Consider the following 24329-nt stretch of genomic DNA (forward strand, 5'->3'; position numbering starts at 1 on the left):
CATTACAGAGCCATGAAAAGTTGGTGAGAACTCAGCTGAGATCTGACATATTAGTACTTCCCCCAAACCCTCTACAGCTTCAATGAACACTTTATAGAAACAAAAGGGCACATGTGAAACTGTTTCTACACATCCAGTTCTTTTAATAACAAGTTATATAGACCAAAAAAGAAAAAAATAATCTTTCATAAATACTCTAAAAGCACTGATTGAAGTTCCCATACTTCCTTTCTCCAGTATATCCAACACCTTTTTATTTTCTTTTTCTTTCCATTGTGTTGAATGGGCTCCTCACCCACATTTGCTATTTACCTTAAAAAATAATACTTGTTTTCCTGGCATTATGTATAATCACTGCTGCTGACTGGCTTAAGACAACACCTAAACATTCTACAGTGAAAGAATAATCTGTAGCAGCAGCACAGGCTTTACATTTCACAATGACCAGCAGTCCTTATATTCATACTTCAGTAAGTTTATTTATAAAGTGATTTAATTTTACAGAGAAAATATAGAAGAAAATGTCAACTTAGTCATAGTCTCTTAAATGGTGTGCTTCAGTTTCTGAATCAATTCATAACAAAATCACAATCATCAGTACAGCAGATGTTACAGGTAGTTACAGATTTTACTTAATACAATTCAAGGGTTAACTACTGCAAACTTTCTTCAAAAGAACATAATGGAAATTTAATAAAATCTGTAATGATTTTAACCTTATTAGCTGTACATACTTTCTGCTTAATTAGCACTGATGTGCCACTTACATAAAAGCGAGGAAAACAGATCAAGTTCTTCAGCTTTAAACAAAGGAGGAGGAAGACATAACCCTTCATGCATGAGCCATATAATAAAACACTGGCTCCCTGTTTTCTGCCAGGCATGCAATGCTGCCCTGAAAAATGTTATTTTTTGGAAGCAATACCCAAGTCAGCCTGGATCCTGCATTATTATGCCAGAATTAATGGACAAGCCCCCACCTTCTTCTGTAGAGTCTTGTTTCACTTTTCAATTTTAAAAGTGCCTTGCAAATGCAGCTAAACTGCTCCTCAGGGATGAAGCACAACTTCCACATATTGTAGTGTCTTGCAGACATCCTTACTGAAGGATCCTGTTGCAAGTATAGGCATGAGAAGTATTTGCTGAGAGCTCTTGATCGTGCAGTTTTGCATACTTTTTCTGCATAACAAAACTATGTACCCAACCAGTAAGATACAAATGGTTAATTTCCATAGTTTAGTAATTTTGATCAAACATGCTTAAAATAATCTGCCAAGTTTTTTTTCTCACAGCAGGAAGTGTGTTGTAGAGAACTGTGTTTGCAGGATCTGTATTCTTAAAAAGCTACAAATGCCTTTTTTAAAAATGATTAATGCTCCATGAGCTGTAATCATTTTCTTAAAGGTACTGAACTGTAAGCCATACTGGAAACAAGAAGCCAGTTTTTCTGATCAACAGTATAAATGCTTAAAAATGACAAAATACTCCGTTTTCAGTAAAATTCTTAGGCCTATTCAAATTTAAACATTCTGTATTCTGTGAAATGTTAATAATTACTTAAAAGGAAGCTTTCTTTCTTTTCCTGCAAGAATTGAAGAAGGACTTGAAAAGAAGCATCTCAGAGCTGAGACAATTTAAAGATAAGGGCTTCTGTAAAGCTGAATCTGTATAAAAAGTTAAGTCTCACTTAACATTTTGAATGAAAACACAAGTTAAAACCCAAGCATTTAACTTTATAGTACTACTTCTAATCTGGAATCTTCTATCATCTTGAATATGGTCATTGTAATTGCTACCTATGTAGTCTTCCTTTTAAGTCCATAATCTACATGAGAAAATGAAATGCACACACAGCACAAATCCTACTGCATCTATCGGTGCTTACATACAGGATTAAGAACAGTGCAAATACTAGCATTTAGCCTACTTTCTTGAACTACACTATTCCTATAAATGCATAAGAACAAAAACTTATTATGGAAGAATAGTGACATTTCCAAGTCTAATTTACTGTAAAAGCACCTTCAGTTAGTTTGTAGAAATTTACCGTATCTTAAATAATTTTGGTTGTTTCAAAAGTTAAAATATTGTAATAACAAAAACAATTTGAAATTATGAAGTCATGTATAAGCACCAGATTATTTAACGTTTACAGTGCAAGAATTAAAATTGGTTTATTTACAGAAATTAAATCATCAAGAGAGACTATTCTACCAATTCTCAATAATTATGAGCTTCCTAACATATTTAAGAGTATAACCTCCAAACTTAAAACATGAAGGCACCTGACTTTACATCTGGAAGAAAAACCTGTTGCTCAGAATTTATAAAAAAACCCCAGGTATCTGAGGATTAAGCAGCCCACTAACCCCACAACTGGGCAGCCAGTCACCCATGGAGCAGCAGTGCTGTCTTGCACCACAGGATATCAGAGCTTGGATTTTTAATGTAGACTCCTGCTCTTCACACCAGAATGACATGAGTGCAAAAGCAAATCTTCTACAGTAAGTAAAGGTTGGAAAAAATAACTTATCTGAAATTACAATCTGAGACCAAGTATGTTAGAAATAGTCAGACGAAAAGCCTGCCTTATTTTTAAAAGGAACTGTTACATCTATAACAGCCACAGGTAGATCAAGGTAAAACACAGTGTATTGTTCTCAAATCACCAAATTCAGGAAGGTTGGAGCAGAGCACAGAAGCCTGGAACAGAGACTAGGCCCAAAATTTTATTAGAAACTATTTATGGAAGTTTGGTCTAAAGAATTTACATTGTGTTAAAAAAAATACTTTGATTGTGCAACAAATAAAGCTATTTCCCCTCTTCTTCCTATAACCACTGCTGCCAGACTTCAAACCGTGTAAGACACAGCTCCCTCCAAAAGCTGGATGATGGATGTACATCAAGGAGTTGAAGTTAGTAGCACTTCAGCACAGAACATATGTCACTCAAGTGGACAGGACACTCTTCAGTCTGAGGTCAAAGTACAGAGCATTCTGTGAAGGAGAGATGCTAAAAACCTCATGCTAAAGCAGGGAGTTTATGTAGTACCAGGAAACTGCAAACTAATACTAGATTCCCAGCACCACACATCTGTAGGTTTGTTTGTTAAATGTTTGTTTATTCCACAAGTTCTTTAGCTGCAAAAACATTGACTGACCATTCATAATTTTAATAACCCCTTACATGCAAGCATTCTCAAATTGACTAATCTGTTTTTCAAGTATCTTGATACCAGCTCTTGAGTCTGACATGCAAACAGTTACTTGTTTCTCTGTGTCTGGTTCCCATAAAGTAAAAACTCACAGAAAGAAAACCTAAATCTCACTTGCTATTTCTTCACTGTTTTACGGAAGATAATGTAAACAGTACTTCTAAACTTAGAAATACAATTATAAAAGGATGGTGAAATAACACAAAGAAAGTAAACAAAATGTTCACAGTGCAGGGCATGATGGAACCCATGGGGTAGATCACATGCCTCCACACTTACATAGTTTTAGAAACCTTACTGAGAAAGCAGAAAGCAATGCTACTACAAGAAACAGTACCCTTATACAAAGAAGTAAGTTATTGCATATTTATCACATTTATTTGCAACTCACATTAAGGCTAGATTTACTAAAATCATGACATGTATAAGCCCCACTTTGGGTTGCTTAATGAAGCAACCAGTGTCTCTTATAGTGAACCAACCTTTCACCTATAATTAAAAAATGACACAGTAAACAGAGGGCAGCCAGCATCTCCTATTCATAGGACATGCTTCCAATGTTTTGAAGACTTCCTCTTGTCTGGGACAGAACTTCCCAAACAGATGACAGATGCTCGAAGTTCACTCTTTCATCAACATCCCCATTATTTCACAGAGCACTAATGAACTATAACTAACTTATCTGAAAAGTCAACTTATTTATAAAAAGATTTCCACAGCCTGATATTTAATTATGCCATAGGAGAGTCTTGTCATCTCCACAGGCAGTAGCAGCCTCAGGATACCAATACAAACTTCTGCCTCACCATGAGTAAAGGCACTTTTGCTGGGAAATCAACTAAAAAAGCACTAAGGAAGTAACTAAAGATCAGTTTTCACCTGAAGCTGAATAACGTAACCTCCTCCAGCATTATCCCACCTTCTCAATTACTCTTCTGTATCATTTACTGCTTTGAACGGCCTTTGGATACTTTTAAAAAAAACAAACCAAAACAAACAAAACACAAATGTGAGTCAAAGCTAGATTGAGCTATTTCACAATTTGGTCTTGAAAAACAAGGCCCTCAGAACTCTTGTCCTCTAGAAGGAGGAAATGCTGTAATCCCTTTCTCCTGTTGACTGATACAGAAGTTGAGCACTCCTATGGCCAAAATTATTACAGCATTAGAGTTCCAAATCACCTGGTGCCAGGGCAGGTGAATAAACCAGGAGAAAGTTCTAAAGCTATTTCTGAGGAAAAGCACTAGGTAACAGATCAGGTAGGGTAGGTGAAGTAGGGTGGTTGAAGGAAGACTAGGATTTTGGTTTTGGATGATGCATGAGTTGCATAAAAACTCAGTGCATGAGCATACACTACAAGGGTGTAGTTCATTCAACCTATGAAGTTACCAATTAATCACCTCTATTCTAGAGAAAAGTCCATTTTTAAATCTGGGACATACATGCTTGCTATCACAAGCTGCTGTGACAGATTATTTCAGTGCATTTCTATCAATTGCAAAGCACATGCTCAAAACCCATTAACTTGAAGGTGACGTAACAGTTCATCACCTCAACTCTCACTGGTTTTTTGTTCCTCCCCTCCACTCTCACCCCATCTTTGATGTTTTTCCCAAGAAAGCACTGTAGCTGAAATCGACTGAGGCTAGATCATTTAAATGCTAACTGCAAGTGCAATTCAATACTACTGGATATATACAGAGCAGATACACTACACAAGAGATCTGAGGACAACAGTACAGAATACAATACTGAACACCCTTGAAATAGTTATTGGAAGCCTGATTAAGCTGTTCAGTGTCACACAATGCCTCTATTATCCATGCACCTGCCTTCCTCCTCAGCAAGATCTACAGAGGCTTATTTACATTCAGTATAAATTCTACACAAGCAACCTCTCACAGACAAAGTTTCAGCTTTTCGTCTTTTGAAAGCAGCTGCAACTAGGGTAACACAGAACTTTGTCACTTCTTCTCATGCAGCTGGGGACAGTGCATAAGAGTTGGACACTTTGAAGGGCTAACTTCTACTCTGTGTATGATTCCTGAAGACCAAGGAAGAGTAGGTACAAGAAGTCAACATGTTAACAGATTTGACTCCAAGTACTAGTGATTGCCAGCCAACAGAAACCATCAGAGTAAAGGAGAGAAGGTATTTTGAGCAAGCAATCAGTACAGAGAAAGGATGACAGGCTGAGGCTAGGTTTGAAATGTGCAACTTGGTGTCAAAATCACTAGGACAAGTGGAGTCCTCTGAGAATTAGTTTCATTGCCACTGCGTAATATTGCAATTTACTACAAAATAACAACTAAAGTCCAATAATTTACATCCAAGCAGGTAAAAGTTTAGCAAGCTGGTATACTCCAAAAAAAAAGTCAATGACATTCTACAAAACACACAGGAACTTAAAATAAAAAATGAAAAAAAACCACCAAAAATGAAACACAAGTTAAATGAATGCCCTCTAATGCACAGCTAGGAACACATGAACTGAACATTGGAAAGGTACTTTTGTGGACAAAGGCTATACTGCATTTAAAGTGCAACACTTGACTATGCCACTCCCATACCGCAAAGAGAACAAACCCTTCCAAACCACCAGTCAGTCCCTGCATTGCATTTAAAAACAAATGAACAAAACAAAACAAAAAAACTCCTGAGAAAGAGTAAGGCTGGATAAGAAACCCCCTCAGTTGCAACAGGCAAGTCTGATTTATTCCTATTAAGTTTACTGTCAGAGGTCAAAACTTTTCATTATGGCATCGTGGTCGAACTTGAAACTCAAGAAAGCTCTTGATGAAAAAACGAATTTGTAATGACCATTGCATGCCATAGAATGTCCCTCTACATGTTCTGGCAGTGGGTCTTCACTGGAGCAACACATCTCATATGCTGCTTCTGCTTTAAGAGAAAAAACAAATTTTAAACAGGTAGTTAGCAATAAACGTGTCAATAACAATACAAAGCCATACCTCAGTCTTATATTCAACTAATATTTATAACAAAACCTGCATCTTTTGTCATAAACAGAAGAAGATAACTTAAACAACAATATTTACAAGTTATATAGTGGTTAGAATAAATCTTAAAAGTCACTGCAATCTGAGAACACTTTCAGTGGCCAGTTTTACCCACATAATAGTCTTTGCAAGTCATTTTTTAATAAGGAGGAAAGAAATATGACACTATTTTCTGAGAAGTAAGTAAAGACCTGTGTCCACTCTCCTGCAGCTTATTACTAGCAGGACATAAAGCCTCGAAACAACACTCAATTACCAGCACTGCATTGATTCAGATGCTATTTTCCTAAACCAGCTTTCAGTTACTTTTTACTCATGGTAATCAGATAGTCTTTATAATTAAGGAGAATTGCAAAATCAACATGAAAGACTGTATTTTTCATTTAAAAAACAAAACAAAACCAAATCAAATACAAACAAAAACAACCACTTGCCTGTTTCAAAGTTATCTTGAAGTCTTCTTGGATTAAGCTTTTTTTCACATTTCTGGTTAAGAGAACAACCATACATTACTCACTTGACAAAGAGATGGCATTCTATTCTTAGGAGTGTAGTTTAAACATCAGCTAAAAGGCAAACTGGTTATATTTGCTTTGACACACCTCCTCATGTGTGAATTACTTTACTTTTAACTCAGCATGAATTCTGTCATGCTACTTTAGCAAGCATGCATCAAGTCTGCAAGTCTTTCAGAAGCATGTAACCTTTTTAACAGTCAACAAACCATTTTTAAAACGCGGGCCTTCAGGGGAAGATTTTGAGTGCTTTCTAACTGTTTTAAGATGAAAGAGTCTTGCACACGATGTTGTGCACACGCATAAGTCCACTCTTCAACTGGCTTGTCTCCAAAAAGGCAAGGGAAATGTATTTGCAAATACGCTGCTACTGCCAACTAAATGAACATGCTTTAGAGACACAAACTTAGAACTTCCCTCTCCAGGGAAGAGTTGTTTTAGCCCCAGGTATGCTGCTGTAAGTACACAAATACAGGAAAAAAATCATGGCCCTTTGCTCTCTCTGCGAACAAAGAATTCCCTGGCCTTCAAATTGTATCAGAACATTATCAATGGGACACAAAATATTTAAACTTCAAAAGACTGACAATCGTGAAAATGCAAATGAACTAGAAATAGAAAGTATTTAGAAAAGTAAAGAGCCTACGAAGTAACTGCAGGGTATTAACAGTTCCACTTTTTTCCATGAAGATCCTACAGATCACCGTGGCAGTTTTTTAATATCCATACAAATTTCTGGGCAGTCAATTATTTGACTTTTCATTCTTCTACTCTCAGTCTCAAATACAATTACCCATTTCTTGCTACGGTGAGAATTTTACAGGATAAGAGTTTACAGTTTCTGTACGTTTAAGTGAATAACAAAGAAAGAACAATAATCGCAACCCAGAAAGGGAAGAATCTAGCTTATAGCCTGTAAATAAGAAAAACTAAAGGCTGGACAGGCCAACTGAGCTGCATAGAGAACTGGGGCTCACTGCTGCACAAGACACAACAAAGTAGAACTGAAGAGCCATAAAGAAAAAGGAAACAAAAGTATATTCTATTAAAAAAAAGGAAGTACAGCTCAGTGAGCCTTCTCCCAGCCAGCAGAACTGTGGGGAAAAATACAATTAGTTACTGTAAGGGAAAGGAGAAAGTAACAAGCCAGGAATATCATACTGGAATTTACAAACTGCTGCAGTTCTACTCTGTAATTAAAAAATTATATGAGATTCTGGTGTTCAAGCCAAGCATGCATCTCTATATTTTTGCTAGAGAGAAGGGAAATAATAAGCATATGCATTACCCCTTTCTGTCTAAGTGTTGCATAGCAAAACCCCATGATGCTTACAATAATACATCATACATGACTAAATAAGACATGTACTACACTGAGTTATTACTACACATTACAGTGGGCTATTACATGACAGGAACCTGGAAAGCCGCAGGATTGTGTACTGAAAAAAACTGACAAATTTCCAACAGCTAAAATGACTTACTTCCAAATGCAAACTTTGAAATTTAATATGCCTGTCTACAGATGTATATGCACACAAGGTAAGAAATGTCATATATCTACAAATACATGTCAAATACTCTGATCAAATATACTTTTGAGAGATATGCACTTTATTTTCTTTCAGCAGGACATTGGCCTGGATGTCTGTCAGGCATTACTGGAACCTGTTAATGAGACAGCTACTGCACATTTCTTACCAAGGTATGGTTTTGCTTAACTGCTTGACTGTAGACTCCATTTGTTCGCTTCTTTTGGCTGGAAGTGTCTTGATATTGCTTTCTGCCATTGTTCCTCAAGCTCTGATTCTTCCATTAAGTCCAAAATAAGTAGAGAGAAGAGTTTAAATGGCACCATTGAACATCTTTGCACTGACACTTCATAATTACTAGCTACAACTTCCCTCCAAATAACTTCAAAACATGTAGAGCTTCTTTTTTAGACAAACTGAAGCACACTGAAATTAACCAAACATACACTCAAGTTACAGTCAGCTGCAGTTACTCAGTCTCTCTTGCACTATTAGAGAACTATTACACAATAAATTCAGTTCAGTGAGTTCCCATGCACCCATATATACTAGGGGTACCCAAAATATTTCAAAATAGTGCATGGAAGACACCGAAAAGGCAAGTAGTAATTACTATCTAAACCTGAAACAACACAACTAGTACCTGATACGCACTACCTCTAATGTGAGACAAATCTGAGAATTTCCAAGAGTATCTCCCCACCCTATGTTTCTGGTTTTGCATTCTGTAGTGATAAAATTCGCTATTTTCATTCTAGAGAGGAACTCTTATGAACAAAGACATCTGTTTTAAATAGTCCAGATGCATATGTTTGCCTAAGAAACAACCTACCTTTATTTTCAAAACTTCAGACACCTCAGCATTATTATATGGCTTCTGTGGCTGTTTTGGCTTGTGGGTGCACTGCTCTCCTGAAAAGCCATCTGTAAACACCTGCTGACTACAGCGAAGTTTGGATCTAGTACAGGAGAACAAAGAATTTACAACACAACTTCACACTTACTGACAGCAGAAGACAAATATGAAAGAATTTTCTGCTTTTTGAGAACAATCTGGAAGACAAGCTCAAGTAACCTAGTATGGAAACTCTAATAATGCTCAGTCCTCTTACCCAACTTTATTTTGCCTGCTGGTAGAAAATGTGTGTTCTCCACAAACCACAGGCCAGGTCCATCCACATTAGCATTTGTCTTGCTGTTCTCGGTGTTGGTGCTGACCTGACATAAATTATTGGAGCTTTCTCTTAGGGACTAGAGGTTTTAAAGTTTGCTCTATCACTTTTCACTGAGCTGAATCTAAAGCCAGTAGCACTTGTTTCTCTTCTGATGCCCATAGGTTTTGTCTAGCTAGCTATTTCTGACGGTACTTTACGGTCCTAGTTTAGAGAGTCCTATTTTTCCTCTGTGGAAGTGCCAAAACCATTGAACTTGAAGCAGTGAAACTTGTTTTAGCTTCTGGGTTTTTTGATTCCCATAAACAAGACTCAAGTAATTATCTCAGTTCTGACACGTGTATCACAATATCAATTAAGTTCTCATCCTATGTACAGACTCAGGACATAAGCCCGCGCTTTTATTTTTTTTATTAACCCATTTTATTATAGGAACATGAATTCTCATGAGAAAGGACAAGCAGCTTTGTATGACCAATGTTTTATAGAAAGGATATAGAGGTGTTAAACTGACCTGGTTCTTACCTAGCTTTTTCCAAGTTGGGCTTACAGGGTGTACTTCCTGCAGATGAAAAACCATTGTCACTATCTGAGGAATCTCCATTCCTTCGGGAAATCCATTCCCTCAATGGTCTGTGAGCAAGAAGTACAACAAGATCTACTTACTAAAACAAATCCAAAGAATTAAAGTTGTCTGAAAGACCCCCTGACCTACCATTTGCTTCATCTCAAACTTACCTGATGAAGGGAATAGCCATAAAAAATTTGTTAGGTGCCAAACCCAGCTTGGACTTTGGGGTCATGTCATTTCTGTGGCATGGTAATTTGTCGATGGAAAACCACTCAATATTCTAGAAAAAGAAGAAATAAAATAAAGACACACACTATTGTAACCTTACAGAATGTTACAAATGTATCAGCCACAATTATATCCCTTAATTAAAAAATTACCACAGAAGACTTAAATTAACGGGCCACAATAGCGTTTTTCACAAAAGGTTAATTAACAATGGGGTCATTCTTCTGACTGCCACTACAGAGTAGCAGATGTTACAGCACGTACTCATTGCAAGACATCACACCTAAAATATGAAAGGTATTAATCAGCAACTAAATTTTGGGTAAGAGAATTTAAAACCTTCTTACTATTTTACTCAAAATGCCGTCAGTCCTAGACCACCAATACTAGTTCAAAAATAATCAGAAAAAAGGGTATTTACTTTGGGAGTAAGTTTCAGGTTTTGTTATAAAAGAAAAAAACATGGGTAAAGGATAGGATCTATGTTACAGTTTATACACTAGTTTTAACTATTAAAAGTGTATACTTTGCACAATGGGGAAGGAAATCAGAAATTCTGACTACAGTCACTGTAGAAGAATCCACATGGGACTTCCTACTGCAGAATCTAACCCCAAAACCCCAGGTCCAGATAAGATGTACACTATGAAAATAAGTTACAAACTAAACAAGTTTTCTATGGGTTTCTACAGGGAATACAAAAACAACACTCCCAGTTGTATTAGATCAGGTGAAGACAATGCTTCAAAACTCTGTCTTTACAGAACTCTTCATCATTCCCACACAGATAGTCACTGTTCCACAAAGGGGGAACAGTGTATTTTTTTAAAAACCCTCAAATTTCATCTTACTTTGTTTTTGAAAAACAGGTCTCTAACACAAGAAATTAAGTCCTGTCCAGTCAACTGCAAGTACCTTTTCATGTTTAGAAAGATGGATGCCCTGTTCAGTGGCAACATCTGCATGGAATTGTAGGGAGAGCTGTTTTAAACTGAATTGCCATACAAGAAAAATATTCCAACTTCAAAGATCATAGATATCAGGACCAAAGTTTCCAACAAATCTGAGCCTTTCCCTTTCCCAATACCTTTTAAAGGCATAAAGGTACACAAACCATCCAAAATAGTTCTCATTCTTTGTCCCCTTCCCAACCTCCTCCTAAAATATACTCTTCCTTAAATAGGGATGGTATTAGCCATGAAAGAGAAAACACAATTCTTAGTTTCTCCTTCTCAAATGTAGGCTTTTGCATATCACCAACTAACAATTACACCTTGAGAAGAACATATAGTTATATATGCACCTGTAAGTAGGAATAACATGAAATGATTAACACATACACCACATATAAGAAAATAAGGAGAAAATTATAGTTTGACAGCATGCTCTGATGTTGTTCTCATGATGAATGGAGATGTCAGACAAATGGTCAAGTATCAGTCCTTGCAGTTATACTGCAAGAAGTTGACATGACCGTACAGTGCACAGATGCCACTGGCATCTAACATTTAAGGTATTCATTGTGCTTGGCAGTTTAATTATTTTACAGGCTCTTGGCTTTAAAAATCAAGCTCCACAAGGTTCCTATAGATTCAAACAAGATAACACATACCCGAATTTCCCTTCTAGTTTTGGGGTTGAATTTTGTGTTCTTGGGAACTCCTGGAATGATGTACAGCCGTGCTAACTGATCATTAATTCGCAGCTCAATATAGTCTTCTTTGCAGATATAATCTTTTATGTCAAACCCAGTTTCTTCAAACACCTGAGAAGCGTACAAATTAAATTAGTGTGTGCATATTCAGAATTACCCTTTCACAACCTATTATCATAAGGGAAGAAATGACTGTTTTTTGCATATGTTATCCATCATGTTTATCCATGAAAGCTTCTGGAAAAAACAAGCCTTTGCACAGAGATGTATGCTCAAAAATAGAAAAAATATGTAAGATCGTATGTGCTTCATATTTCTCTAAGACACTAGACTTGTAATGAAAATTGAAACAACTCTATTATATCTTCACGTAGCAATTAATTAATATTTATGGGGAATTCTTTAGCTACTCCTCCATGCTGTTGGATGCATGGAAATCTTATTCACAGCAAAAACTGGTATTTTGGAAGTAAAGACATCTTCAAATTCTATCAAGGTTTACTTGCACCTCGATTCTTCCTCTTTTTCACAATCCTTCTGCTTTAAGAACTTTTTACCCTCAATACGTAATCCTGCATGGTCAGTTCCTCTAAAGGGAAAAAAAAAAAAAAAAGGCAAAAAAAAAAAAAGCATGTCTAGTAATCTTCAGATTACTAGAAAGACAATGACATTTTGAAAGAACATCTTGTTTCAGTATTTTATGGCCTTGCAGTGAAGGATCATAGATTCACAGAATAGTTAGTGTTTCAAGCGGCCTTAAAAGGTCATCTCTGCCAACCCCTGGCCACAGGCAGGCACATTTTTCAGATCATGTTGCTCAAAGTCTTACTTAGGAATATTTACTTTTGACAGCATTTATAACATAAAAAGAATAATTTCAAACACACCTGATAGCTTAAATCAGATCATGCCTCTAAGCTTGCTAAGAAAATACTCATTTTTAGAAACTTCCTTGTCCTCAAAATCTCCACAGGACATACAACTACTCAGAAAACATGCAGGATTAATACCACTATGCAAAATATTTCTGCCCAGACAGTGGAATATGCATGTGAACACACACTCATAGAATTGGGTATTAACTCCAGGGCTGCTAAGCCCCACTGCCAAGAGTCCAGAGGCAGAAGTTCTCCTTAAATTTTTAAAAAACTAGGTTCAGAATTAAAAATAGGAACAGGAACTTCAGTAAAACCTGTTCTCAACCCCCATCCAGGTAACTCCATATAAAATGAGAATAGCAGACAATACTCAAAATATGTTATGCAAAATACCAATTTAAATATTGGTATCAGCAAAATATTTCTAAGTTCCATTTTTGAAAATGCAGACAAAAGTAAAGACAAATAAGAAAAAACCATGAAGCATTTAATACAAAGCAAATAATTGATCAGTTACTCTTCAAATTAGCACTTCCCCTCCTACATAAAAATAAAAAGCAAGCCATCTTCCCATCTAACTACATGAAGAACACCAAAATTTTGGGGAAAAACAAACAAAAGACCCCACCACATACTGTTTCAATTAAGACAGACTGTTCCTCTATACTTACTCTCACTTCTAACACCAATATTTACCTTTCCTAAATGATATTTCCAGATGATATAAATGAATTCATTGAAAAACTTCTTTTAACAAGGGAATAATCCATTTAGTTCTCATCAATTTTTGAAATACTACTGAACTGTGCAGGCATTGCGAAAGGAAGACCTCTTCAATCAGATCTCACACGGGTGCAGGTTATGGTTTTAGATATGTGCTGACTTCAGTGAAAGCAGTTAAAAGATTTACTTCAGATATTACAGACATCCCTATTCCTGGCCACATATAAGCCTTGAAGAATATGTGAGTTTATCCACAATGACAATCTAACTTGATGGAAGGAAGGTCACAGCAACAGTACTGTTCACCAGTGACATCTAAATCAATTCTTCAAATTAAAAATACCATCAAAAAATTTTTTTCCAATATAACTGTGCCCACTTTAATGCTTTTGCTAGCATAATTTGAAGTAAAGAGGAAGGCATACTTTGTGTCACTCCTTCCTGAAGCAGTTATGCCTAGTCCATCTTTGACGGGTATATTTAAAACAAGAAAAACCCATAATTTCCTAGATACTGATTCAGTCCAACTGTAAACAACACTAAATGCATCATAATACTTTCCCTCACCTTAATGTTCTCTCTCAAAAACTCTAGATGTATTACGTCAAACAAACACTGAGTTTGTACAAGTAATATTCTTTTACAGGGCATTTTTAATACACAGCTTCACTACATATCTAGGTCTCCAGGAGCAATAAATACCACAGATTATTTTATTTTTCAGATTTTACTTGCCACATACATTGAATCTTGTTCCTGCAACACTGAAAAATAGAAAAGCAAAGTTCTTCACAATTTTTACATAAAATTCTACAATAACCAACTTAACTCCTTATCCTCTTTTTACAGTCGAGTGTACACAGGCTAAATTCCAATTCTTCTACATTTTTACAGTTACAGTAAGCCTTGAAATTTATATTCCAAAAGCCATGAAGTACATAAGATTTCCCCAGCAACAGAAATAATACTTAAAAGTAAATTCACAGCTCAGCAGAGAATCTTAAAAATAGTACTAACTTCATTTAGCACATTAGTGAAAACCAATTTGAAACACAAAACTTCAACCTTGATTATCACTCTGGAACTCAGAAAAGCACCAGAAAGTACAGCAGAAGATGACTGCAGGAATAGAGTATTTATTTACCTGATTGCAATAAAGGATTCCTAAGTAAAATGTTTTCTCATCTAACACACATATCCTGATCTCAGCAAAATTTCACTTCTTTAGCTTAAATTTAAAGCAATTAGATATAACTTACCTCTCTAGCAGCACAGTCATGAGGAGCCTCTTCTTTATTTACTTTGCCTTTTGGAAATCCCCAGCCAGACTTTGCTAAATAGCCCTGAACCAAAAGAACCTACAAAATACAAGGGAATGCAACTGTCAAGCACACAGGTGTTCTCACCAATTTCTCTAAAATGTTTTGTCTCCACCACCCCCTGGTTCTCCAAAAGGATATTGTAGCCTGAGAGAAGGAACTCATTAGGTTTGTTGTGTTTTAGCAAGAACTGAGACATTTTTTATGGGCTCAGAATGAAAAAAAGACCCAAAACTGAGAAGGAGAGCAAGCAGAAGTGTGTTTACTGTCTCACATATTATATTTCTGTACACAGTTAACTGTGTCAAGTAACTGTCAGATCTTTGCAAAACTGACAGTGAATCTAAATTTCTCCAGAAGAAAAACACAAACAACCAAAAAATTACTTCTGCCAGCATATGCCATCCTTCCCTCTAGTGCCTCACAACTATTTCAATACTCACATTTTCAAGTGTCTCGTCAAGAATAATTGCACCATAGGTTGGCACTCCCATTTTGTATTCTTTCCACTCATCTAAAACCTTTTGTACGTCTTCACCTTGAGGCAGTAAAAAAGGGCAGTGATTGAAGAGTACAGCAAGATGCTAAGGAAGATAAATGTAAGTATCCAGTTCCAAATCACACAAAGACTCAACACTTAAAATAAACACACTCCCTCCCGTAAATGCTTTTAAGATATATTCTCTTGGAAGTAAAAAAAAAATGTTATGAATAATTCAGTATTAAACACTCAAGGTCAGAAAGCATCAAGTAATTTGGCAACTCCAATGCAAGCCAATTTAAACAAACAAACAAACAAATAAGTGACAGGAAAAAAGATGACACAAGGCTGCTTGTTTGAAGGACAATCTTCCCTAATTTAAAGTGTTCCCTAATTTAAAAAAATAGTATCCACACAAGAGTTATTCTGAATATATATTATTCTTAAGCACATTTTCTTCATTTTGAAGTGAGCAAGACAGACAAAAATCTTGTGCTTTAAGTAAGTGGGGATAATTTTTTCCCACCATCATTTGTAACTATGGTACAGAATCTGTACTTCAGTATTTACTATGCAAAAAAAAAAATATTTTTAATGGCATCAAGTTGCAGAAATCTAAATTCTAATATACTTCACCAAAACTCATGCAGAGAAAACATGAACAACCTTTACATAACTCTAAAATTTTGAGAGCAAATCTACAAGTCCTTAATAAAAGTATTAATGTTACATATTATATATGTGATTACTACCATAAAAATATTATAATACTGATAAAAAAGCAGAGTACTTAGAAATATGATACTGCAGCAGAATTAATATTTCTGGCAAATGTGAACTAGAGAGGGACAGATGTAAGGAACATATAACATCTCTTACACTGTGTTTTTTCTGCACTGCTTACAATTACTTGAAGAATTTTGTTGGTCTGAAAAATACAATAATAATTAAAAACATGCATAAAATTAATAAAAAATAACTGCATAATATCAGCCAAGAGAATATGATCATATTTTTACAGTTTGTTGTCAAAATAAAAGCTGCAGTGTTTCAAAGTAAATCTATATTATCAAACAGATAAGTAAATTGTGTAGTGAAACCATACATAATATTATCCTGAAAGTCAGAAGCAATATTCCAAAACCCATATGAAAAACATATGCAAAAACATTAAAACTAAAGCCCTCGCTGGATGAAAGCCACAAACTTTTCTATAATTTCGAACTAGTGTACATTCCAGCAGCCTCTGCAAGCAATGAAAAAAGCAGGGGACAATCATATGAATTCAGTAAAAATGCATCCTCTCCCCTATGAAAAGAAACTGTCAAAAAATACAAACCATTGCCCATGGGGGAGCACATACCACCTTCAGCTATGTTAATATTTGTGTCACTATTTACTTAAAAATCAATTAAACTAAGGAGTTCAATCAGAAGAGCTCCAACAGCTCATCCTTGAAACCTACCTAGCATGCCAAAGTGCAACTATGAGGAAAAACCCTCTAAGATCAGAAATTATTTCTCTAGCAGTCTGAGAGACATCTCTTTTGAGTGCCACAAAATTACGGAAGCAATGAACAGGTGAGATCACATACCTAGTAATACTAATTTTTAATCACTAACACTTGAACTGATGATTTCCTTCTATGAAATATTGTTAACAACATTCAGTTTGCACTTTACCACTGAGACAGAAAACAATCACAGTAATAAAAAGGATATCAGCTTTAGCAAAGTCTCTTATCCCACACTGAGGTAATCCTGGTGTGTTTTGCATGTAGAAATCCAAATAAAACCAATGGGCCAGTTCAATCTGAAAACACACTCTGATTGCATTGTCTCTCTCTTCACTTGGAATGTGCAAAATAAATCGGCTGCCAGAAAAGAAAGAAGAGTAACATCAGCCAAATCTATTGATTTCAATGAAGCTAACAACAAAAACACCTTGCAATAGTAGAATTCCTGATCCAGTAGCAGACACAAACAGACCACCAGATCCTCCAGTTGTTCTGCAGGGACAGCAAAAGGTTTTCACAAAGTAAAACACAACTTTGGAAGTCAAGAAGGAAGACAGATTATGATGTTCTTTCAGAAATAGCAACTTCAACAAACTAAGTAAATTAACTGTTGTGAAAACAGGGAGGGTGAGGACAACCTACATGAATGCCCTTACTACAGAAATGAAAGCACCAGTAAAGAACATCTGCAAACTCTGATAAGAGATTTCAACACATTTTTTTCAGAACAAAAGTTAAACATGGCTATGTATTTTCACTTAAAACCACAGTAAACTACTAATTTATTTCGATTTTAAAATTCAATATGATCCTATTAATTTCCTCAGTCTGAAACAGAACATGGACAATTGGTTTCTTTTTCAAGTCACGTTATGCTTTAGCCCAGACACTCACAAACACAAAACACCAGAAACCTAAGTTTAAGTAGCACTGTGTGATAGCTTATTTTACTTAAGCAGAAGAAACTTCAATTGTTTATTTTTTTGTTTCAAAAGCACAACTTTCTTTTTAGAAATTGAAGGTCATACACCGCATTGAACTTAAATCATCTAACATAGATCTACATTCAACTCCTGAGTGCCAGCAGCTACATTCCAAAAGTGCATATCATTGCTAGAGTTGGAAACATTTAAGACATCTTTACTTAAAATCTGACAGGTATAAATTGTTATAGGATGTCAAAATTTGCACTCTGCTCAAAGAGGCAGAAGGTCACTTGTGCGGGCACACACTTGACACTCTCATTGTCTCCACTTCTGTTTTCTTAGGTGCGTGTCTGTATATTTTCTTATTCTAATTTCCTCCTAGTGAGATAAAGTTGCTGGAAAGAACATTCTCATACCCCCTCATCAGTCAGTGGCCAAGTTTGGTTCTCACCACCACCTCTCTATGGGTTTGTGTCCCTGTATGCTTTGTTCCTGGATTTCGCACCTTCTTACTATCCCATTTTCACACTATAAAAGGTTCTTGAACAGATATCCTTAAAGAACGTGACAGGCCTGAAAGGGCCTGTGTGAACCTCACAAAGTTCAACAAGGCCAAGTGCAAGGTCCTGCAGCTGGGCAGGACAATCCCAAGCACAAATACAGGCTGGATGGAGAGAAGCTCTGGGGAAAAGGATTTGGGGGTGTTGGTGGATGAGAATCTTGACCTGAGCTGGCCATGTGTGCTCACAGACAATTCTTTGGATCAAAGGCAGAGTAGGCAGCAGGCCTAGGGACAGAATTCTCCCCCTCTACTCTGCTCTTGTGAGACCCTACCTGCAGTGCTGTGTCCAGCTCTGTGGTCCCAACACAGGGAGGATGGGGACCTGCTGGAGTGAGTCTGGAGGAGAACCATGAAGATGAGCAGATGGATGGAGAACCTTTCCTAAAAAGACAGTCTGAGAGAGTTGGGGTTGTTCAGTTTGGAGAGGAGAAGGCTCTAGGGAGACCTTATAGCACCTACCAGTACCTAAAGGGGGGCTATAAGAAATATGGAGAGGGGCTTTTTAGAAAGGCATATAGTGATAGGACAAGAGGGAGTGGCTTTAAAGAGGTCAGGTTCAGATCAGATATTAGGAAAAAATTCTTTACTATTAGGGTAGTGAGACACTGGAACAGGTTGTTCAGAGAAGTTGGGGATGCCCCATTCCTGGAAGTGCTCAAGGCCAGGTTGGAATGGGCCCTGAGCAACTGATCTAGAAGGTGTCCCTGCCCACAGCAGGTGGGTTGGGACTAGATCATCTTTAAGGTCCCTTTCAACCTAAACCAGTCTATGATTCTTCCTTACATAAACAACCTCATTCACTTCAACAACTGTATTTTCCCACTTCCCAATTTTCAGTTGGCAATACCACCCCTAACTGCTCATTTCTTTTGAAGGTTCCATTTTGAGTGCTGAAAAAAAGCCCTTACAGACAAGGCTTCTGTAGATAAAAGGTAAAATGTTAAAAGTCTATTTTAACTTGCAGTACTGCAGTTGGACATAAATCTAAAGATACAACATATAGCAGTACCAAAGAGGAATAAGAACATGCCAGGCATTAGGTAGAGGAACAACAGCAAAGTCAATTAGAATGCTATTTATTAATCAAAAAGTTAACTTTTAAGTTATGTGGAGTGACTAACAACAGGCATCTCCAGGTTGTATTGGGTGCAGGTGCCCAGCTGCTGCAGTGAGGGACACACTGCAGGGCACAGTGAAGGCAGCAGCCAGGATGGTGGAAGTGTACTTAGGAAAGGACAAAAATGCCAGACAGGCAAAGGAAGGGAGAAAAAGAGCATGAAACAGCAGTGCAAACACTGAAGTTGGAGAAGAAGGAAGGAGAGGAGGTGCTCCATGGCAGAGGAGATGTCTACCCTACAGCCACAGTGGTAACTGGTAAGCAACATTCCTGTCTCATCCTGAGCCACAAGCTTTCTATCCTATTTTCTCCTTCATCTTATTGAAGAGAGGGAGTGAATGGCTGGGTGTACCTCTGGCTACTGAGGAAGGCTAACCAACCACAGCCCTGAAGTCAAATGATGGGGCAACAGCACTTGTTTATAAGAGAAAGCATCAAGAGGCCCCAAAACCTAAATTAAGTCTCTGCACTTCCACTTCTTTATTCAGCAAAGAACAACCAAGCTGCAGTAAGAGAGCATGACAAAAAAATTACAGGGGTACTTGTGACGTGTTTTTTTAACAAGACTCAGTAATTGAGTAAGAAAAATTGCTTGGCTCTTTCTGCCAAAACTTCCACTAATATCACATACAGAGAATGTGGGAAATTACAGCTATTTTTATAACCCATTTCGAGCCAACCACTTGACTACACTCATACAATTATAAGACAAAACACCACTTCAAAGCTAGAAAATGACAGTAGCTCAAAGAAACACAGTGGGACTGACCCTATCACTGACCCTATCCAAATACTCTGTTATACTAGTGACACTAATAGGCTGTATCAGTTTTGTAAACATTGTAATTCCCTTCTGGATTTTCTGAAAAGTCTCAAACGCCACTTCATATGTGAGCAGGGATCTAAAAGGCACATTCCATCTCTGTGCAAGGAATGAAAAGAAGACACGATGAAAACACAAACATGGTTCAGATGCCAGAGAGAATTTAAAGAGAGAATTAGAGAATTTAAAATTTACTTGCATATCGCAAACTCTGACTCTTGCATTAGACTCATGGAAAACAACTGAGCAGAGCAGTTCTACCCTCCTCTAGTATTCTCGCTCCTAAACATTTTCACTCATTTGAAACTAGTAATTACAGTAAGTGGACTATCCTTCGTCTCTAGTAACCTTTCCCTCTTGTACATAAATAATTCAGGAAGGGTCTCTTTCATGATTTTGTGCCAAATATCAGATCTAGTCTGGGGCATCACATTTTTGGGGATGATGGATAAATTAAAAGTCTGAAGGGCTGCTCCACAGATGATCAGAGCTTGAGACCACAAGAGGGAAAGGTGCCTTCCCCCTTTCTAAGAAAAGAGAACCCACGATTTATGAAAATTCAAACGCAAAGCCCTGAGAACAAGAAAAGGTGACTCTTCCACTCTGAAAGTACCGATGGGTATCCCTTTTCCTCCGCTGGCACATCCCATTCCAGCAGAGGTAAACGAGCTGGAGGGACTCTCTGACAGCCATTCCAAACGGATCCCGACGCCAGAGCGGCGGGTGTCCCCCAGTCCATCCTCACCACGTCATCCCAAACCCCCGCTTCGGTCTCTTCTTCCCCTGCGCAGCTTCACCTCGTCCGCCCCGGCACCGCAGGAAAACGCCGCAGACAACGTTCTGCCACTTCCCCCGCACTCCCGGCTCCCGGTGCGCCACTCGGGTCCGGAGGGTGCCGCGGGCAGCCTTCCCGCCCTCCCAGGATAGAACACTTCGTGAAGGCGGAGCCTCGGGCAAAGGGGGGAGCGGGTCGAGCCCCTTCCTTCCGCTTCCCGGCCGCCGGGGGACGGCCTGAGCCGCCCCTTCCAGCGGCTCGCCCCGCACCCCCGCGGCGCTCCGAGCATCCCAGGTATCCCAAACATCCTGGGCCCCCCGCTCCGCCAGGGGAGCCGCCGGAGGGAAGGCGCCCACCGCGTCCTCCAGCAACAGCGGCTCCGCAAGCCCCGGGAGCACCCCCCGCGCGCACGACCGCACCTGCATAGGTCGTCCAGGACGCTGCTGGGGATGTCGGCCCGTTTGGTCTCCATGGGGAATCGCGGCTCATCCCGAAGCGGCGGAGCCCGCAACGCAGGGACGCGGCGGGGGCGGAGCCGCGCGGGGGGGGGGGGAGGACGGCGGAACGACAGCGGCCCCGTCCAATCGCCGCGCGGCACCGGCGGAGCGGCGGCCAATGGGGCGAAGGCGCTCGGGGCCGACCGCGGCGATCAGGTGATCGCGAGTGGCCAATGGGCGCCCCAGGGGGGCGGAGCCGCCGCGTGCGCGCCGGTTGCGCCGCGAGTGGGGGACGCGGAACAGCGGGATGCGAATAGAAAGGTGTGGAATAAAGGGATCGAGAGATGGGGGATAGAGAGGTAGGGGAGAGAGGGAGAGGGGATAGAAGGGTATGGAATAGAGGGATAGGGAATAGAGGGATAGGGAATAGCGGGATAGCGAATAGCAGATAGGGAGTAGAGGGATGGGGTAGAGGGATAGGGAACAGAGGGACAGGGAATACAGGGATAAGGAACAGAGGGATAGGGGATAGAGGGATGGGGATAGAGGGATAGGGAATAAAGGGATAGGAGTTAGAGTGACAGAGCATAGTGAGATAAGGAATAGCGGGATATGGAATAGAGGGGTAGAGAATAGAGGGGTAGGGGATAGAGGGATAGGGGATAGTGGGATAGGGGATAGCAGGATAGAGAACAACAGGATAGGGGATAGTGGGACATAGGACATGGCTGAGGTCGAGGGAGAGGATCCTCCCCTTGTACTCAGCCCTGGTGAGGCACATCTGGAGTTCTGGGCTCCTCAGGACCAGAGGGTCTAGGAACTCCTGGAGAGGGTCCAGTGGAGGGTAACAAAGACGATGAGGGGTCTGGAGCATCTCTCTGATGAGGAGAAATGCAGGAGATGGGGCTGTTTAGTCTGGAGAGGGGAAGAATGAGAGGGGATCTCGTTAATGCATATAAATATCTCAAAGAGAGATGTCAGAGGATGGTGGCAGACTCTCTTCATTGATGCCCAGAGACAGGATGAGGAGCAATGGCCGTAAACTAAAACACAAGAATTCCACCTCAACATGAGGGAAAACTTCTTTACATTGAGGGTGGCAGAGCATGGAACGGGCTGCCCAGGGAGGGCGTGGAGTCCCCCTCTCTGGAGGCGTTCCAAACCTACCTGGACACGTCCCTGTGTCACCTCCTGCAGATGACCCTGCCTTGGCAGGGAGTTGGACTGAGTGACTCCCAGAGGTTCCTTCCAACCCTCACAGTCCTCTGATTCTATGAAACAAAACGGGCTCCGGGTGGCATTCTGGAGAAGCCTCCCTGCCGGCAGAGGGTATCGCTGCTCTCTGCGCGGCGACTGCTGCTGCCACTGCACCCTCTGATTCCAATTAAAAGCGAGTACTCAGTGCGTTCCTCCTCCTGTCCTTTCCCCGCTCCTTCGTCGCCGAAGCTCCCTCTGGTGGTCGTTCTCCTTAGCGGGCTCGGGGAGAGAATCGGGGAAATGAGAAAACTCGTGGGTTGAGATAAAGACTGAATTGTCTACCAAGTTATTACTATTGCGTATTAAACCGTAGAGAAAGCAAAACCTGTACACACAGGAAAGCAAAACAAGGAATTAATTCGCTGCTTCCTGTGACCAGGCAGGTGTTCAGCCACCCCGAGGAAAGCAGGGCTCCATCACGCGTAACAGTGATTTGGGAACACAAATCCCATCACTCTAAATATCCTCCTACTTCCTTCTTCTCACCACAGCTTTATATACGGAGCATGAGCATTCCATAGTGTGGAGTATTATCAACACTGTTTTCAGAACAAATCCAAAACACGGCCCCTTGGTAGCTAAAGAAAATTAACTCCACCCCAGCCAAAACCAGCACATAAAGATACCAGCCCAGTGTTACACTGAAGACACAAAAAGTATGTATATTCACAACACATTTATTAACTGTTGGGTACAGAAAGTGAGAAATGTATCCTTTGCCTCCTTTTCAAAGCTATAACAAAGGACAAGAGACTCCATAATAGCTCCAGAATACAAGGAAAGGGCATTCAACCAGGTATAGAAGGAGCAATACTGTAAGAAGACTTCAGAGCCCTATCTTAGTAAAATCAGCACATTTACATCTATTGGTGCTCTCCTCTCCAAAGTCCACTCCATAGTATTTGACAGTGACTTTTGCTCCACCACCTTTATTACTGTGATATTTGAGGTGATGTGTGGATCACATCAGTGTTGACTTAAAGAAGTACTTTGGCAGAGGAAAGTAAGTCTACCACTAGCAGAACTATTAATATGGCTAGACAGAGGGACAGAGGGAAGGGTTCGAGTGACTGATAAATCCCATTGCTCAGGGATCCAGAGAGTTCAGCTTTTACCAAAAAGGGTAGACGTAGGAATTTCTGTAAAAGTTACATGATCTGCATTCTTTCAGGTATCAGAGTACTCTTCCTACTACTGTTTTTCCCTGCTACATTCCCACCCTGCTCCTGCCATCCCATGTGGATTTGGTACCCGGAGCTCCTAGAGCTAATAAAGAGGGGGAAAGAAAGTGGTTTAGAAAATGCTCTTTGACATCTCATGTTATCTATTGTACTTTTAGCCCATCCCCGGTGTCTGGAAAATACCCAACCTGATACAATGAAGAAGTAAATGTATCAAATGTTACCTAAGCTGTGAAAAAGTCTTGGATAATAAGCTGCTTAACATAAGAGAAACGTACTAACTGAAGAACATAGTGAAAGTTTGTAGACAGTGCTGCAAGCCCCCAGCACAGGAGAGTGAGAAGAGACACATTTGAACATTTCTGCTTGCTCCATTTTGGAGACACTGCTGAAAGACTACATGAATATAAGAAAAAATGTGTTCTTA

The 24329-nt window shown here is 39.2% G+C and overlaps 1 protein-coding gene across 5 annotated transcripts; it reads right to left on the reverse strand.

Moving 5' to 3' along the window:
* Window positions 1-118: 118 nt before the first annotated feature.
* DCP2 (decapping mRNA 2) lies at window positions 119-21575 on the reverse strand. Of its 5 annotated transcripts, none has more exons than XM_017812673.1 (11): window positions 21447-21575; window positions 17030-17181; window positions 15271-15398; window positions 14768-14866; window positions 11866-12018; window positions 10193-10305; window positions 9980-10087; window positions 9115-9241; window positions 8452-8553; window positions 6670-6721; window positions 119-6116 (listed from the first exon to the last, which is right to left on the reverse strand). In XM_017812673.1, exons 1-11 carry the CDS (start codon window positions 21497-21499, stop codon window positions 5950-5952), a joined length of 1254 nt encoding a protein of 417 aa, XP_017668162.1. In that variant the 5' UTR covers window positions 21500-21575; the 3' UTR covers window positions 119-5949. The 5 variants fall into 5 exon arrangements, with proteins under 5 accessions (XP_017668162.1, XP_017668161.1, XP_017668160.1 ...); XM_017812672.1 differs by having other exon boundaries at window positions 119-6113; window positions 8452-8559; XM_017812671.1 differs by having other exon boundaries at window positions 8452-8559.
* Window positions 21576-24329: the final 2754 nt, after the last annotated feature.

Source organism: Lepidothrix coronata, unplaced genomic scaffold (assembly GCF_001604755.1).
Source record: "Lepidothrix coronata isolate B3197 unplaced genomic scaffold, Lepidothrix_coronata-1.0 Scaffold37, whole genome shotgun sequence".
Classification (NCBI taxonomy): Eukaryota; Metazoa; Chordata; class Aves; order Passeriformes; family Pipridae; genus Lepidothrix; species Lepidothrix coronata.